The 16661-nt window shown below is 43.7% G+C and overlaps 1 protein-coding gene across 2 annotated transcripts in view; it reads left to right on the forward strand.

Moving 5' to 3' along the window:
• TENM1 (teneurin transmembrane protein 1) overlaps window positions 1-16661 on the forward strand; it is a 490026-nt gene that overhangs the window by 424771 nt on the left and 48594 nt on the right. For both annotated transcript variants that reach the window (XM_019521566.1, XM_019521567.1), the window contains 3 exons: window positions 1237-1747; window positions 8290-8462; window positions 10846-11081. In XM_019521566.1, coding sequence (XP_019377111.1) covers window positions 1237-1747; window positions 8290-8462; window positions 10846-11081 — 920 coding nt within the window. The remainder of the gene's footprint in view (window positions 1-1236; window positions 1748-8289; window positions 8463-10845; window positions 11082-16661) is intronic.

A 16661-nucleotide genomic window follows, 5' to 3' on the forward strand; every position in this document is an offset into this window, starting at 1 on the left:
ACGTGGGAGCCATTGAACAGTACACAGCACTGCAGCTCAAAATTTTAGACAAGGAAATAAAGAGTTACCTCATCCGATCCTGACACCATGGAAGGAATTGTTTGGGAGTTGGCCAGGGGGCTGGGATTAGGATTTTTTCTTGGAACCAGAGAACCTTTAATGACCCAAAAAACACTCTTTGTCAGATGGGTTTCCAAAGGTTAGGCTTTTTTGGGGGCCATGTCACGTTGTAATGGTAATCAAACATCACGTGCACCTCCAAGGAACATCAGCTTCAATCAGGGATGAGCAACATAGCCGACGTTGGCTCTGTGACCTGATTCAGCTAGCAAAGGGGTAAGACTGGAGACTCTGCCAATACTCTTTACTGCGCGGTGATCCCCACAGCTGAAAAGTCTGCCTCAAAGGAAGGTCAGGGCAGTGCAGTGCAGACCTGATACTGCCAGTGCTAACGGCAAAGAGAGCATGGCCAGCTTGGCGAAGAGCAGCGCTAATTCAGTGCATTTCCAAAGGCTTTTGTGGTGCCATAATTCAAAGCTCTCTTGCCCAGTGGCAGTCTCAAAAGACAGCAGCAATGCAAACAGCATCCCCCTTTCCCTGGGGGTCAGGAGTGGATTCTCTTCCCAACCAATTGCAGAAGCTTCTGCTTATGCACAGAGGTTCACTTTACAGTTCAATGGAGGTCCAGACCACTAAACTACACCTTTCCCCAACCTGTATGGACCATATAAGCCCATAATGGTTTTGTCAGTACGTCTCATTTATACCACACTAACATTTTACCAGCAGGTTGTTGGGCTTTTTTAATTATAACCTAATCTTCACTTGCTATTTTTTCCCAATTACTGGTTCTTATTTTCTGAATGAATGTTTTATTTATGGAAATACTGTGCTTTGACTACAGTCTGGGGGAAAGAAGCAAGGAGCGAGAGTCTTCAGCTGTCATTGTGTTGTGCTTTCCCATCTTGCAGCGTAATAGTTTTCCCAGCAGCAGGGCTTTGGATTTAGCAAAATTGGTGTAACTGAGATAATTGTATCTCATTGTTAATCTTCAGTGATACTGATTCAGAATTACACCATTTTAGATAATGGGTTTTAAATTCATTGGAAAAAAAGATTTTGTTTCACTGTCTCTTGCAAATGATTTGGAAGGGAGGCGGAGTTCAGCTTCTCATGCAGCGATAGGTTAAATATGTAGATTACAAATTATTAAAATAATGATATCGCTTTTTCCAGGGGATGGTGGATATGCCAAAGATGCAAAGCTGAAAGCACCTTCTTCTCTAGCAGTCTCTCCTGATGACACACTGTACATAGCAGACCTTGGCAACGTTCGCATCCGTGCAGTCAGTCGAAACAAGGCTCATCTCAGTGACATGAATATTTATGAGATTGCATCCCCAGCAGACCAAGAACTGTATCAGTTCACCACCAACGGGACCCATCTCCACACACTGAATCTGATAACAAGGGACTATATTTACAATTTCACATACAACGGGGAAGGGGATATTGGCACAATCACTAGCAGCAATGGGAATTCAGTTCATATCCGCAGAGATGCGAGTGGGTTGCCTCTGTGGCTGGTGGTGCCCGGAGGCCAGGTATACTGGCTAACAATAAGCAGCAATGGTGTCCTGAAGAGGGTCTATGCTCAAGGCTATAACTTGGCTCTGATGACGTACCCGGGCAACACAGGTCTTCTAGCAACCAAGAGTGATGAAAACGGGTGGACAACTGTGTACGAGTAAGTCCATGACTTAAAACGTCTGACGTAAAAAAAACATAATTTAGAACGAAAATTACGCCTTTTCTTTTTGAGTCGGGTCTAGTAATTTTGAAAGCCATGCTGCTGATAACTCCACATGATGGGAGACAAGTTGAGCTGCTGCATAAGCTTTATTCAAAACAGCCGTATTGTCTAAAGCACCAAAGCCTACCATATGAAAAAGCACTATACTTAGTGTACGTCAAGTGAAGCAAAAAGTACTTGAAATTACACTTCATTTGTACTTTGTTATTTGGAATTGCTGTTACGTATAAGATATGTTTATAGCTTTTCATGGATAGCAGCTGCAGAAAGAGAGAGAGAGAGTGAGCTCGGATAGGGGGCCATAAAATAACTTTGGAGAGTGTCATTTTTGTAATTATTTGCACTGCATTTACTGTGCTAATTAGGGTGGCGGAGAACGTACCTGTGGGACTCCTTTATAACTGAGGGAGTGCCAAGAAAAGGTGGCTTAGCAGGTGGAAGGAGCTGAGTGGTGCACAGGAATCTGCCTTGGGGTGGAAGGTAAGGAGGGAGAAACAGAGTTAGCAGAACCCTGGACTCAAGAAGGGAAGCCGGCAAATGGAAATTAAGGCGGGGATCTCAAAAAGAAGAAAGGTGTGAATATATGGAAGATGTAAAGTTGCTAACAATAGGAAAATAAGATGTATAATAACTAGCAAGGGAATGTGGAAAGGCCTGAGGACCAAGCAAAGCAGCAGAAACTTTCTATAAACCTGACAAAAGCTAGAAAAGATGGCTGATGATGTCAGGCAAGGAGTTATCAAACATTCAGATGTCAGATGGAGGTTGTGGGTAAGAAATAGTTCACGTTTGGTTCTAGGGATGTATTAAGCATCAAGACTGCTTATTGTTAGCCATCCCAGTTTGGGGGTAGATGGAAGACACGTAGATAGCATTTTATTAATACTTCAGAGGTGGTACAAGAAGGGAGGAAGGGTGCTTTCCAATAATGAAAGGGGCTAAAAAGCTGAGGTATGGTCTAAAATGTGCCTTGGAAATAACCATGTTAGAGATATCAGAAAACATACTGAGGAGAACCAGGTAATAGCAGAAAGTGCCTCGGGAGGTGATTGAGTCACCGTAATTAAGGAGATTCAGAAATATATTTTATAAAAGCCGAGTGGGGTTAATGCAGAGAAAATTGCTGCTTAGTGCATGGCGGGGAGTGGATGCCCAAGGAGACCTTTTCCCATCCTGACTTCTCCAATTCTGGCACAGACTGATTAAACTAATAGGGTTGATAGAAGCAGTCTAAAATGGAGATGTGTCTGGTGTTGACAGTGTGCGGGACATCAAAATGAGACATGCCCCTTCCAAGCTCAGCTGTCGTTCTCAGGAATTTCACTGATAGAAATTTCAACCATCGCGTGCGCCAAAGCAAAGCCCCTGAGTTAGGTCAGCGCATGTACTCTGTTCCCGGTGCTTTTTGACAGTGATCTGACAACATTGTTCCCTACTCTAAGAGCCTCCAATGTAGATCCAGCTCATATGTATTTCATGAATATTTGAACTGAGCATTCAGCAGCTATGGGTATTAGGTTTGATTTTTGGCTCTTGTAACAATTCATACAGTATGGGCTTGGCCCATTTCAGTCATTACGGCAGAACTACGGCATCGGGGTCTGAGCTACTGGTCCTTTACTATTTCAGTATTTCTACTATTACAAATTTCATAACAGCTCCAGGTCGCAGTGCCGCAGGGAATACAGGCCCTGGTCTCTTCCAAAACTAATTAGTGCCCTCCATTACAAGGGTTTGATTTACACTGGAGTAGCTGAGAACTTCAGAGCAGATGACTTTCAGTCATCTCTCACGGTTGATTTCATTCAAGGATATTTACTCGGGCCCATTTAAATTTATGCAGGACATTCCCTTCAAAATTATTTCACAAAATTATTGCTCGAGTCTCTTGTCCTCTGGCGAGTTGTTTGTTCAAGCATGACACCAGCTTTATAGTAACATTTGTTACAGGGAACTCGGCCTTCTCCCAAGTGTCTTCTACACTGTATGTCATGCAGACTCAGAGACCTCTGTACCTTGAAGGGATATAGCACTGTCTGAGGACACAATATTCGAAAAGCAAAGGGTGCCCCAAATTAATATGATGTGTATGACTAACCTAAACAAGTTTTGCTAAATTAAACATTTCTTCACACTCTCACTGTTTCAACTCCAGGCTGTGCAGCGCTCTGTCATCACTCATGCTTTGTATTACACTGACGATCCTCCACTTCTGCCAAATGCCAGGAGTTGGCATGCTGGCACTACTTGTCACTACCTTTTTTAAGACCGTACAGCCCTAAAAAATGGTAAAAGCTGGAGAAGTGGGTGTCATCGTATCTCTACGTGTTACTCTTTCATTCTGGTTTGTTCTCTTGGATCAGTCACTAGAATTTAATGAATCCATACGTCGCACCCTTCCAAACTAAATAAATTAATGAATTAATTAAATACTGCCATAAATATTTATCTGGGGTCAGCTATTTTACGTCCTTTTTCCAAGTATTACTCGTACCTGAAAAAATCAGAAATGAAATGTGACACATGCAGTTGCGGTCAGCAGGACAACTCGCAGCAATTAGCACTGTGCTTGGTAATAACAGTTTTCAAGAGAGGGTCCTTACCTTTTGCCCTGAGTGGATCACAGACACGATGCTCCCTGCTCATTTTGTAACCAAGCTGTATTTTCCAGGCGGGTTGGGATGAAATTCACATCCCAAGCATCCTGAGTCTACATCTGACTTTCACTTGGAAACATTAGAGTGTATGAAAGAGTCGCATGAATTTGAGTTGCTGCTGAATCCTACATAAATATGGCATCAGGGCCAGAATAATTAACATATGAATCATGTGCAAATGCAATTGCTTGGAATCCTATTTTCTTTTTAAGCTAGATTTGCATTCAGAGCTGAATGTTCCAGCCACGGCGCTCTCAAGCTGAAATTGGGATGAGTTTGTTTAAAAACATGTATCACATACATTGGAATATGAGCAACGATAATGAACGCTTTGAAACATCTACCTATCTGTCAGTTTTGCTCACAGAGGGAAATTATTAAGAGGGAGGAGAACCACCTACAAAAGTGCTTGTCACCCATCTACTGTAATCTGATGAAATGGAAGTGCTGAAAGAGCTCTTGCATAAAATTACAGCTAATGTACAATTTTCAGTCATCTGCTTTTTTTTTAATCTTGTATCATTAAAGCCATACACGGGAGGCAGGGGAAATTGTTTAGGGCCCCAGTTAAAAAGTAGGGTAAGGGAACATCTGCAAGAAAAGACTCCCTCTAAATGATGCAATGGCCATCTTTTTGTTGGAGATTGCATCCCCCCTTCACTGTCTGGAACATGTAGCGATGAAAATTGGCTTTGAATGTATAGATCTGGTTCCGCATCTCACGTGTGGGTGAGTAATTCTTTCTGTGATCAGTTCCCCTGAAATCAGTGTGACTGTTTTCATGACTCACCTTATCAATGCGATGACAGGTTTCATAACAGAACCCCCAGATTAGATTCACATCAAGAAATAGATACTGATGTTGTTGCCTTTGGCATGAGTAGCATGTTGCTGTGCAAGATATGCCAGGATTCAAAGTCCGTGACCCCTCTCCACAAGCGACAGAAACTGGCCCTCAAAGGTTTTGTTTGGCCCTTTTGATCCCAAAGGAAATGGGGAAGGAGCACCATATGCCTAGACTGTGGAGTCCTTACTCAGACTGGCAAAGACAAGCAATGACCCTGAAGTCAATGGGACTACTTACCCGAGTCAGACGACATCAGTGTAGGGGATCCACGATCTCGCCGTTAGCCTTGGTGGAATTATTCAGCACCACGTCTGTACTGCCATCCCATAGCACTTTGTCCCATTTTCCTCTCGTCTCATTTTAAACTGCATGGGGAATCATATATCTTGTCAGTAAGAATGGCAAAAATAAGATCCTAAATCTTATTCACAAAGGAGTGCCAATAAAGGAGCCATGATGCTCCAATGGAAACCCATCATTTAATCCTTTCTAAAAGTAAGAAATCTGAATAGTCTGTCTAGCTTCTCGCATCTGTTTGACCAAGCATTAAATGAAATATGATTGAACAGCATTTGTGGCGTTTCCTAATGATGAACAGTAGTGATCTGGTAGAGTCGTAAACAGCAGGAAGGGAAGCGAGTCAATTTGCATTGAGCCAGTACAGGGGCCGGAAGGAAAATAAGTTCTCATGGCGTATGTGAGTGCAGTAGAAAGAGAAATAGAGAGGGAGAACTGTAACATCTTTAACATTTAATGAATTAATTTGGCAAAAAAACCCCAAGTTGTTCAGTAGTTACGTCTCAAACATGTTTCTGTGTGAAAAGAACATCTGCTCTATTTTTCTCTTTCTTTTTGAGGGGAAACCCCTCCCCCCCGCCCCACTTCTTCCCTCGTTTTGTGCACAGATACTTTTAGTGCCACATAAACATTGTTTGACTAATTTAGGCTTTTGTACAATAGCTACAATGCCATCACTTTAAACAAAGGACATGGCCAGATCATTAGCTGATATAAATTGGAATAGCTCCACTGAAGACAATGGAGCTATGCCAGTTGACATACCAGCTGAGGATCCGGTCTCGCAGCATTTTGCAGATGTGGGAAGAAGGATTTTAAAATAGCATAATCTAACTATTCCTTTGCACCTACGAGCGTATGCGTCTACCTTGCAAGCCTTCATTATCATAGGGGGCAGAATAGAAATCTAAACAGTAGTACTAACAAGTAGACCAAGTTTTCCTAAGGCGTACAAGCGGACCTGTAATACTAGTGAGTCCATTTGGACGAGTAAAGAAGTATTTACATTACTGAAGGTCTCGGGATTGGGCGGGAGGTCTTAATGTGGAACAAAGCCAGTCACAGGGCGTTATTGTACATAATGCTTTCTGGCAGAGATGTTAGCCAATCTTCTGCATTGTGCTACTTGCTTTACAAGGGTACTGTTATTTAATGTTTGAATCTCACATCGTCCTGCTTCAATATTTGTTAACAGCTTGCTGTAGTGAGAGCAGAAAACAGTGATGGGTTGTGATTTTTTTTTTTTATTTTGATTATGATTTTTCTTGAATTTATTTTGGGTGATAGTAATATTAATCAGAACCACAACATCACAGAAGAGGAGAAAGGAGAGGCTGGTTTGACTCTGAGACACTGGGCAAGCTTATAACCTGTCCTTCAGTTTGCTTTACTACTGGCCTCAAGGTCACCTTAGCCAAAAGAAAAAGTATAAATTTATCTGTAGAAGTGAAAATCCATTTGAGAAGTTGGTCCAAGTCTTTGTATTATTCATTTTATCATAATGCTGGCTGTTTCAAATACACATAAAGAACCATGAAAAAGAATATAATTTACCCAGCACTGATGATATTTGGTTATCTAAAATGGCTAGGTCCAGACCCCGCTGCCCTTTGCATGATGAGAAGTTCTTGCTGATTTGAATAATCCCACGGGAAGTAGACATATGGGTGAATGCCAGTCAGGCAATGTAACTATTGCAGAGATAAAGCCTATCTATTCAGTTAGGACAGTGGGATTTATTAATTTCATCGTGCATATTAAGTTTTTTAACCTCAGCAACAAAATACGATATTTGAAATTCACAGTCTCTGTGAGGATTTATTTTTATTCAAATGTAAGAAAATGCCTTTTCTGTACTACTGTGCAGTTATCTGGGTGCAGCATGACCTCTAGTGGCAACTCCAAGTATCGTATCAGGAGATTTAAACACCAGCTATTCTCTGTGTATTCCAACTTGTACTAATGAGTCATGACACTAACGTGACAGCTTGCCAAAGATATTTTACCCAGAACTACTAAAAAAAATACATACTCAGGCAGAGATAAAGAATTTAAGGAATACAACATTTTATTTAATTAAATGCAGTATTCCTTACCTTTATAGTTACTCCCCAGTGGGAAGCATCTACACAAGATGTTTACCGCAGAGCTACCTAATTAGGTCTGCAGTAAAGTTTCTGTGTCTACATGTGTGGCCCTATTATGTTGCAGTAAACTAATAAGTTCTGCCATAGGTTAGTACTTGTAAATACAAGTACTACCTTGTGGTAGCTTTATTTACTGCACAGCAATGCACGCGTAGATGTGGATGGGGCGGGCTGGGGCATGAGGGTGCTTCAATGCATGGCTGCCTGCTGGCCAGCCCCACACTGAAGCACCCTTATGCTCCAGCCAGCCCCTCTGCAGCCCATTGAGCCAGGTTGGAGAAGCCCCAGGCTGGCAGGATGACCCCCTGCCAGCCACAGCCGCTCCGACCCAGCTCAACGCACTTGTGTAAACACGGCACCCAGGAGCAATAAACTCCAGTACAATATATGCCGGAGTTCATTACTTCAGCTCATGTGTAAATCCACCCAGTGTCTTTTTAACTTTTCCTATATTTGCTTTCAGGAGCATGAGGAAACCTATTGCCCTCCTTTACAGGTCTTTACTGTTACAATCATCTGTTTTCTCAGATATGACCCTGAAGGTCACTTGACCAATGCAACCTTTCCAACTGGTGAGGTCAGCAGTTTCCACAGCGACGTCGAAAAACTGACCAGAGTAGAGCTCGACACTTCGAACAGGGAAAATGTGATCACGGCTACAAATTTCTCCGCTACTTCTACCATATACACTTTAAAACAAGGTAATGGAAGCACATCTCTGTCCCCAAAATGATTAAATAATCAAGTCATAGAGCCTTGCTGCATTTCGAGCCAAAAAAAATGTCACCAAAATATGTACAGATGGGCCCCCTCTTCTATTTCAATACAAGTTGCTACTTCTTGCTTTATAATATTACCAAAATAGCTATCGGAAATAGACTGTTGATGAGTACTCTTCCAATTAAGAGCATATTCAAGGTCATATGGATAGATTCTGGGTTTTGAAAGCTCTGCTACCCCAAGACTTAATGTATCACTTACCACCTTGGGACCAAAGGACTGTAATTAGGATTGTTGATGCTGCATTTCATTTGGACGTTCTGAGAAATACCACCTAGAAAAACAACTTGTTCTGTGGACGTTTTAACATTGAATTGCCTTATGTGGCTGACAGGGTGAATTCAGTCCTGGCAGCACCCGTGTCTAAAGGCAGTACTTATTTAGAGGAATGACAACAAAACATGACCCACAGCAGTTGATGAGCACCTGCGCTGTGTTATATATTTCAAATGTATCGCTAGCCCCCCATAGGTACTATAGTGTTTCCCTGGAAACTATAATTATATCATGCCTATGAATTAGGAATCACTGCTTTGCTGAAATATGCCTGCTTCTCCAATCCATTAACAAATGTTCCTCCTCAATAATTTAATTCACTGATTTGAATTTAATCTTTTCTCTTTTTTATTTATTTTTTGGAGTACAGGAGAGTTTGGGGGGAGGTGGGATGTGAGGACACCAGGAAAAGGTTGCTGAAGTGCTCTTCTGCTTCCAGCCCTGTTTAGACAGACTTTGACCTTGAACAAATCAGCTACCTTTTCTGTACCTCAGTTTCTTAACCTATAAAATGGGGCAATCCACTTACTTCACAAAGCTAATGTTACCTCAGCCCAGCTTGTGAAGTCATTGGACCCTGGAGAGAGGAGCCATTGCATATGTGGAAAAGTTTGTTTTGTTGTTTTTATATTTTACTTTGGTATTGTTGTTATCCTCTGGCTGCATGATCTCTGCCCTCACGATTTTAACTACGTTTATAAATCTTTGTCCTTCAGTTGTACGCTCATCATGGAAGAGACTGTGCCTAATTCTCTTTCGCTCCGGGCAGCATATAAATAATCTAGGACAAGTTTGATACATGCACACACGCGCCCTCACACACACGTACGTACATATGTACATGTGCGTGTGTGTGTGCATGTAACAAATTTTTCATGCAATTTGCTTGTGTCATCTTTGTGGCACTCTTATAGACTATAACCTAAACAGCTCTTACATATTTAAAGAATCCAACATATTTTGAATTGAAAAAGTCACCTTTTTCTCACTTGTAGTATCCTCCTGTATTGCCACAATAAATTCACTTCCACAAATTCACTCTTTGAGAGCTGGAGTGACTGCTTTTTGATGAACAAGCCATTATGATCCTTTTTTAAAGTTCTTGGTTGGCAGGCTCCTGTATACAGCTGCATGTGAGGGGTGAGGCTCTGTGCTTTGTCTCAGAGGTGCAGCCCAGTCCTGCAGGTGGGCATGGGGCTAAAAGGCCTTGATCCTTTGTGTCCTTCCAACTGTGGCCACTCCCAGCCTTGACCCCCACCTTCCCCCTCATATAGCCCCATTGCAGAATGCAATGCAGTGTAAAGATACCCAAGTTAAATTTAATCAAGCTTACTCGTGCCCTGGAAGCAGTTTAGTGTGCAGCTCCAGACAAGTTAATTTGCCCTGCTTTGTATCAGCTTAGGTATACCTTGCTACAGCTTCTCTGCAGACAGCAATGGGGCCTCTTCCAAGTCACGACAGTCCCCATAGATCACCCTGTGGGTGGAGCACTGCATGTTGTGTCGTCACCATTGAAACACGCTGCCTGCCCCCCAGCCACAGCTGTCGCACATCTGCTACCACAAGGGAGGATCTTTGGAAAAGGCAGATTCCCACAGGACCTGCTCCCACTGCTTTTCAGAGGGCAGCATGGGGAGAGGATTGTTCCCTAGACATTGGAAAAAACAGCTGTCCTGTGTGACTTCGATTCTCAGTACAATTATTTTAAGCATGTTGAGGGGGGTTTATATTAATAGCATATTCATCCCAATAGACTAAAACCTTCAGACTATTAAAGACTTGCATTCTGAAAGACCTTTGCTGAGGTTGGAGGAAGCCTCCGCTAAAGAAGCCACGTGTAATGAATATCTGTCTGCAAGGCTGTAGGTTCCAGGTCACACAGGTACATAGAAGTTGGTAGATATTATTAAACTGGCTGTAAACTCTGAGAAAACATGACCCTTTCACATCTCACATTTGTTTCATCAAGCTGAAAAGTGCAACTTCCCCCATTTTCGTGGGTGGATTTTTTTTTTTTTTTTTGGACAGAAAACACACAGAGCATCTATCGGGTCAGCCCAGATGGTTCACTGAGGGTCACCTTTGCCAGCGGAATGGAAATCACTCTGAACACAGAGCCCCACATTCTGGCAGGAGTTGTCAACCCCACTTTAGGAAAGTGCAATATTTCACTACCTGGAGAGCATAACTCAAACCTGATTGAATGGAGGCAAAGGAAGGAGCAAACCAAAGGCAACATCTCCACATTTGAGAGGAGGCTACGGGTAAGACTTTTTACTTGTCTAAAGTGCAACATAGTTTTAAGGCAAGGGAACTAAAATCGTGTTAAATTTCTCAGCTTTGTAAAATCCACAATGGAAGATTTGTATGGGGCTGGGCCCGGGTCGGAGATTTCAACTCTGAACTTCTCATGGATTCTGATCTTTTGTCGTTTGATCTTCATAGCGAAACTTGACCTTTAAGCCCTTTTCTTCATCCTTTTTTTTTTTTTAACTACGGATTTAATCGTGGCTTTGGAAGATGTTCTGAGCAAGGAGCAATACATAGTTGCTGTGCTGCTGAAGCCAATCTGGAACCAGCTTATGACTCTGGGTACGGCGGTACTGTTCCTGCAGCAGTCTTGGGCATACCCCTCCCACTCTGCACATGCCACAACCAGAAGTGAGATGGTGACACATGGGAGCCCCTCACTTATGCTGCTGCTTTTAAAAATGCCAGAGAGAGTAGCTGGAAGAAACTCCAGCGCAGCTTTGCCACAGCATTTCCAGGTTTGGCATGTGCAGAGCCAGGGAGGATTGGCGGGGCATACTTATGAGCAATGAATCTAGCAAGCACCATTACAAATGTGCCCACTGAGTTCTGACTTCACTTATTGTCTGAAAACTAATCCTTCCTAGTCCTGTCATGGTACAGGTTACTTCCCCAGCGCACAGCTCAACAGCTCTGGCTGGTACATTTGGAGAAGGAAAAGTAAGTCAAAGCCAAGACACCACCCCTCCCCTCTCCCTACATGAACTATGCATGTTACCCCCCTGCCTGCTGCTACCCACAATGCACTGTGCACCCCCTCACTCCCCTACATGAGCACACTAGCCAGGTCACAGTCTGGTCCTAACAAAAGAGCAGTTTAACATTTTAGCCGTGGTTTGTATTTACCTTCCTGAGAATTCACAGATTACAATGACAGATGGTCAACATACTGCATTTAATTAACAGTAAAGCTAAAGCTCAAAGCAACTGTTAACTTGTAAATGGCACTTTAAGGAATCCGTTGCATTTTCCACATAAATACTCCTTGAAGCACATCTCAGTAGTAGGAATATTTAACCTTAAAAATAATGTGCCAGCAGTAAAAGCCCTCAGGGATGTGTATTGTCTGAGATTATGTCATAATGTAAAATTAAACCGGAAAAGTGCATGGGTGGTTATTGATCATATATTTCAGTGGTGCCTCTTGGTTGTCAGTCCTACATAATTCTTACCCAGCAAAGTTTCTTAGTTTAGTTTATTCAGTTTAATCTCTGGGTTGTTTCTTTAATTTGAATACAGAATGTGCACATTTGCATCTGTCCTAGATATCTGCTAGTGAATCATGCACCTATGATCAGGGGTGGATCTGATGGGGAGGAAGCAGGTGTGGCATCGCCTCTGCTGCCACCACTGTCCCTAACAGATCTGGGCTCAGGGGAAGCGCCAGATCTGCTCTTGTCACACATTATAGTTGGCAGGGGACAGCGATGGTGGCACACAGGCTCTTTCTACCAGCGCCTGCTCCTGGCCAGTGGGGGACATCAGAGAGGGGGCAGAGGGAAGGCAGAGAACAGGGGCTGCAAAGAATGTGTGTGTCACTGCCACTTTCCCCAGCAGAGCCCAACTCCCCCATGCAGCTGCTTGCCACGGCCCCTTGCTGACGGACGGCAGGAGTGGCTCTGAGGCAGCAGGGGACAGCAGCAGCGGTGTCAGCAAGGGAGCGGATTCCACCCCCCTTTTTGGGCACCAGCTCCCTGCCCAGCTCACCGGTGTCCCACTGGCAAGGGGCTTCAGCCATGCCTTGCTAAAGGGGGATGGACATGAGGTGGTGTGCCACATGGATGTGCCCATGCCCTTGATCAAGGGGTGTTTTTCTGTATATAGTTCCTGATGTTCTGAAACAGGCAGTGTGAGTGGATGCCCTTCATCCTTCAGATACAAATTGCCTCAAAGATCTTGCATATGAAATAAAGCACAAGATGCAGTGAAACGCTTAGGGCATGTCTACACCTCGTCCCCTGGGACTGCTGCTGAGAATCTCATGTATCCATTCACTCCCATTCCACATGCACCTAAGCCCAGCAATTAAGCAGAGTACCCATCCAGAGCACACACCCCAGTGCCACCCTCAGCATCTTTGCAATGGCACTGGGTGCTAGCCCGAGCCATACAATAGAGGAAGAGTGCCTTGGAAAGCCTGTAATGTAGGGCAGAAAGTCTGGTGCTGAACTTTGAGAATATATGCATGAAAAGGCTCCGGGGCTTGGGCTGGTTCTCAACAGAGATGAACAGAGTTGCAGGAGTCCTCAATTAAAAAAAAACTAGTCAGCACAAATCTGAGTTTTAAGAATAAAGGGGAGAAATGAGGTCGAATGATGTCTCTCGAAGATGAGTCGTGGCATGCTTAAATTGGCCAAGTAATTCAGGACATTGAAGCAAATAATGCAAATGAGCGTAAGGGATCTAGGATATAAATTACAATGCAGGAAACCGGGGGGAGGGGGAAAGAGTGGCAGAGTTTTAAAAACAGTAGGCTCCTTCCTCTCTTGTATTTCCTGTTGTTCTCAATTCCTAGCCCCTATTAACAGCCAGCACCAGGGCATGTGACCCCTTAGGTCTGTTAAAGCTGCCCCCAGGTGAGAGACAGCTGAGCCATTACTGACAGGCCTTGAAATAAGCTATAACAGTTATATTTTAGATGCGGTACAAATATATTTTAGATGTATGTTAAGGATGCTGTGTCCCAAAAATGGAGCAGAGAGGAGGATCTGAAACATAACTAACTAGAAATTCTGGAGCCAGGGCCACGAGGCTATTCAGGTGGGCAACTCTGCAGTTACTCCTAACTTTCATCTAAGTGACCTGCTGATTCTTAAAAGTACGTAAAACAGTCTGTAGGTATTTGTATGTCTTTACATTAATAACCCACATAAACCCAGGCATATTACCATCCATCTTAATCTAGCAAGACTTCTTTTTTATCAATCGCACTTCTATTTTAATTGACTTCTAAAAATGAAGTGAAGGCGGCTGTTAAAACCATTGAGCATGATGCATAGTAATATATCAATTAGAATTCAGTGCTTTCTTTTTTGAGAGGGAGCCCAGAACTGGATGAAGTCCAGTTTTTACAAGTGAATGTTTACAGAATTGGAGATCGGATGCTTGGCCGATCTCACTTATTTGCACCTTAAGAAAAGCTCACACAAACAACTTGCTGACTAAAACTCAGCTCAGAAGTCTGAAGGATATGGGCTTTGCCAGACATGTTTACCCAACTATTTTATAACCCATTTTTCTATAATTTATTAGTCTTGTAACCAGGAACTTCACAACTATAGGATCAAATTGGTTTACCTTTGTTAAAGTTAAAATACAGCAGTAATGTGCAGACACCTGCAGATTACTTTGCCCATTCTTAGGCAGCATTAGGTCTGAGAATTGAAGTCAGTGAAGCTATACAGTTTGTATCAGCTAAAGATCTCCATAGCTGTAAAGTTACTGGGTACCAGAACAATACCAATAGTGAGTGACTTTGTTAAGAAACATACCTGTTTCTGAACTATTGACTTCAGCATAGAGCTATATACAACTGAGTTACACCAGTTTACACCAATTGAGGCTCTGGTTGTATAGTTCTTTAGTATTCATAGAAGGTTAGGGTTGGAAGGGACCTCATGGGGTCATCTAGTCCAACCCCCTGCTCAAAGCAGGACTGTCCCCAACTAGATCACCCCAGCCAAAGCTCTGTCAAGATGGGCCTTAAAAACGTCCAAAGATGAAGATTCTTCCACCTCTCTAGGTAACTTGTTCCAATGCTTCACCACCCTCCTAGTGAGAAAGCTTTTCTTAATATGCAACCTAAACTTCCACTGCTCCTTGTTCTGTCATCTGCCACCACTGAGAACAGTCCAGCGCCATCCTCTTTGAAGCCACCCTTCAAGTAGTTAAAGGCTGGTATCAAATCCCCCCTCAGTCTTCTCTTGTGCAAACTAAATAAACCCAGTTCCCTCAGCCTCTCCTAAGTCATGTGCCTCAGTCCCTGAACCATTTTCATTGCCCCCCGCACTGAACTCTCCAACTTGTCCGCATCCTTTCTATCATGGGAGGCCCAAAACTGGACACATTAGTCCAGATGTGACCTCACCAGTGCAGAATAGACGGGAGTAATTACTTCCCTCAATCTGCTGCAGTGCTCCTACTGATGCAGCCCAGGATGCCGTTAGCCTTCTTGGCAATCAGGGCACACTGCTGACTCACATCATCTTATTGTCCTCTGTAACCCACAAGCCCTTTTCTGCAAGGCTACTGCTTAGCCTGTCAGCCCCCAGGCTGTAGCAGTGCATGGGATACTTCCATCCTAAGTGCAGGACTTTGCACTTGTCCTTGTTGAATCTCATGAGCTTTCTTTTGGCCCATTCCTCCAATTTGTCTAGGTCATTCTGAATCCTAGCTCTACCCTCCAGTGTATCTACTATGCTGAGGGTGAAATCCATCCCATCTTCCAGATCATTAATGAAGATATTGAACAAAATCGGCCCCAGGACCAACCCCTGGGGCACTCCACTTGATTCCAGCTGCCAGCTAGATACTGAGCCATTGATTACTACCCATTGAGACCAATAATCCAGTCAGCTTTCTGTCCACCTTACAGTCCATTCATCCAACCCATACTTCCTCAGCTTTCTTGCAACAATACTGTGGGAGACAGTATCAAAGTCAAGGTATGTTATGTCCACTGCTTTCCCTGCATCCACAGAATCAGTCATTTCATCATAGAAGGCAGTTGGGGTGGCCAAGCATGACTTGCCCTTGGTGAATCCATGCTAGCTGTTTCTAATCACCTTCTTCTCCAAGTGTCTAGAAATGGATTCTTTGAGGACCTGCTCCATGATTTTTCCAAGGACTGAGGTGAGGCTGACTGATCTGTAGTTCCCTGGATCCTCCTTCCCTTCTTAAAGATGGGCATTATAATGGCCAGTGGCTCTGCAGTCACATCAGCCAACTTCCTCGGCACCCTTGGATGCATTGCATGCAGCCCTGCGGACTCATACACATCCAGCTTTTCTAAATAGTCCTTAACCTATTCTTTCACCACTGAGGGCTACTCATCTCCTCCCCAAATTGTGCGCCCAGTGCCTGGGTGTTGCCCTTGCCTATGAACATGGGCGACTGGTGCCTCCCGAGTCGGGGGGGGGCAGTAGATTGCCGATGGGGGCGTCCCCCAGCGGCCAGTTGTTGAGCCAGCAACAAAACCAGAAGTGCACTTCTGCTGGCACTTCCAGTTTCATGGCTGGGTTTCCAGGGAGTGCCTGGCCAATCTCAGGGGGTGCATGTGCACCCATGTACACCCCCTACTTGTTGCTAATGCCTGTGAAGACAGAGGTAAAAAAGGCATTGAGTTCTTCAGCCTTTTCCTCATCATCTGTCACTAGGTTGCCTCCCCCATTCAGTAAGGGACCCACACTTTCCCCTGTTCCTAACATAACCCTTCTTGTTACCCTTCATGTCCCTTGCTAGCTGCAACTCCAGTCGTGCTTTGGCCTTCCTGACTTCATCCCTGCATGCCTGAGCAACAGTCTTATATCCCACCT

The sequence above is a fragment of the Gavialis gangeticus genome, unplaced genomic scaffold, assembly GCF_001723915.1.
Source record: "Gavialis gangeticus isolate Ggan-Ray unplaced genomic scaffold, GavGan_comp1, whole genome shotgun sequence".
NCBI lineage: Eukaryota > Metazoa > Chordata > Crocodylia > Gavialidae > Gavialis > Gavialis gangeticus.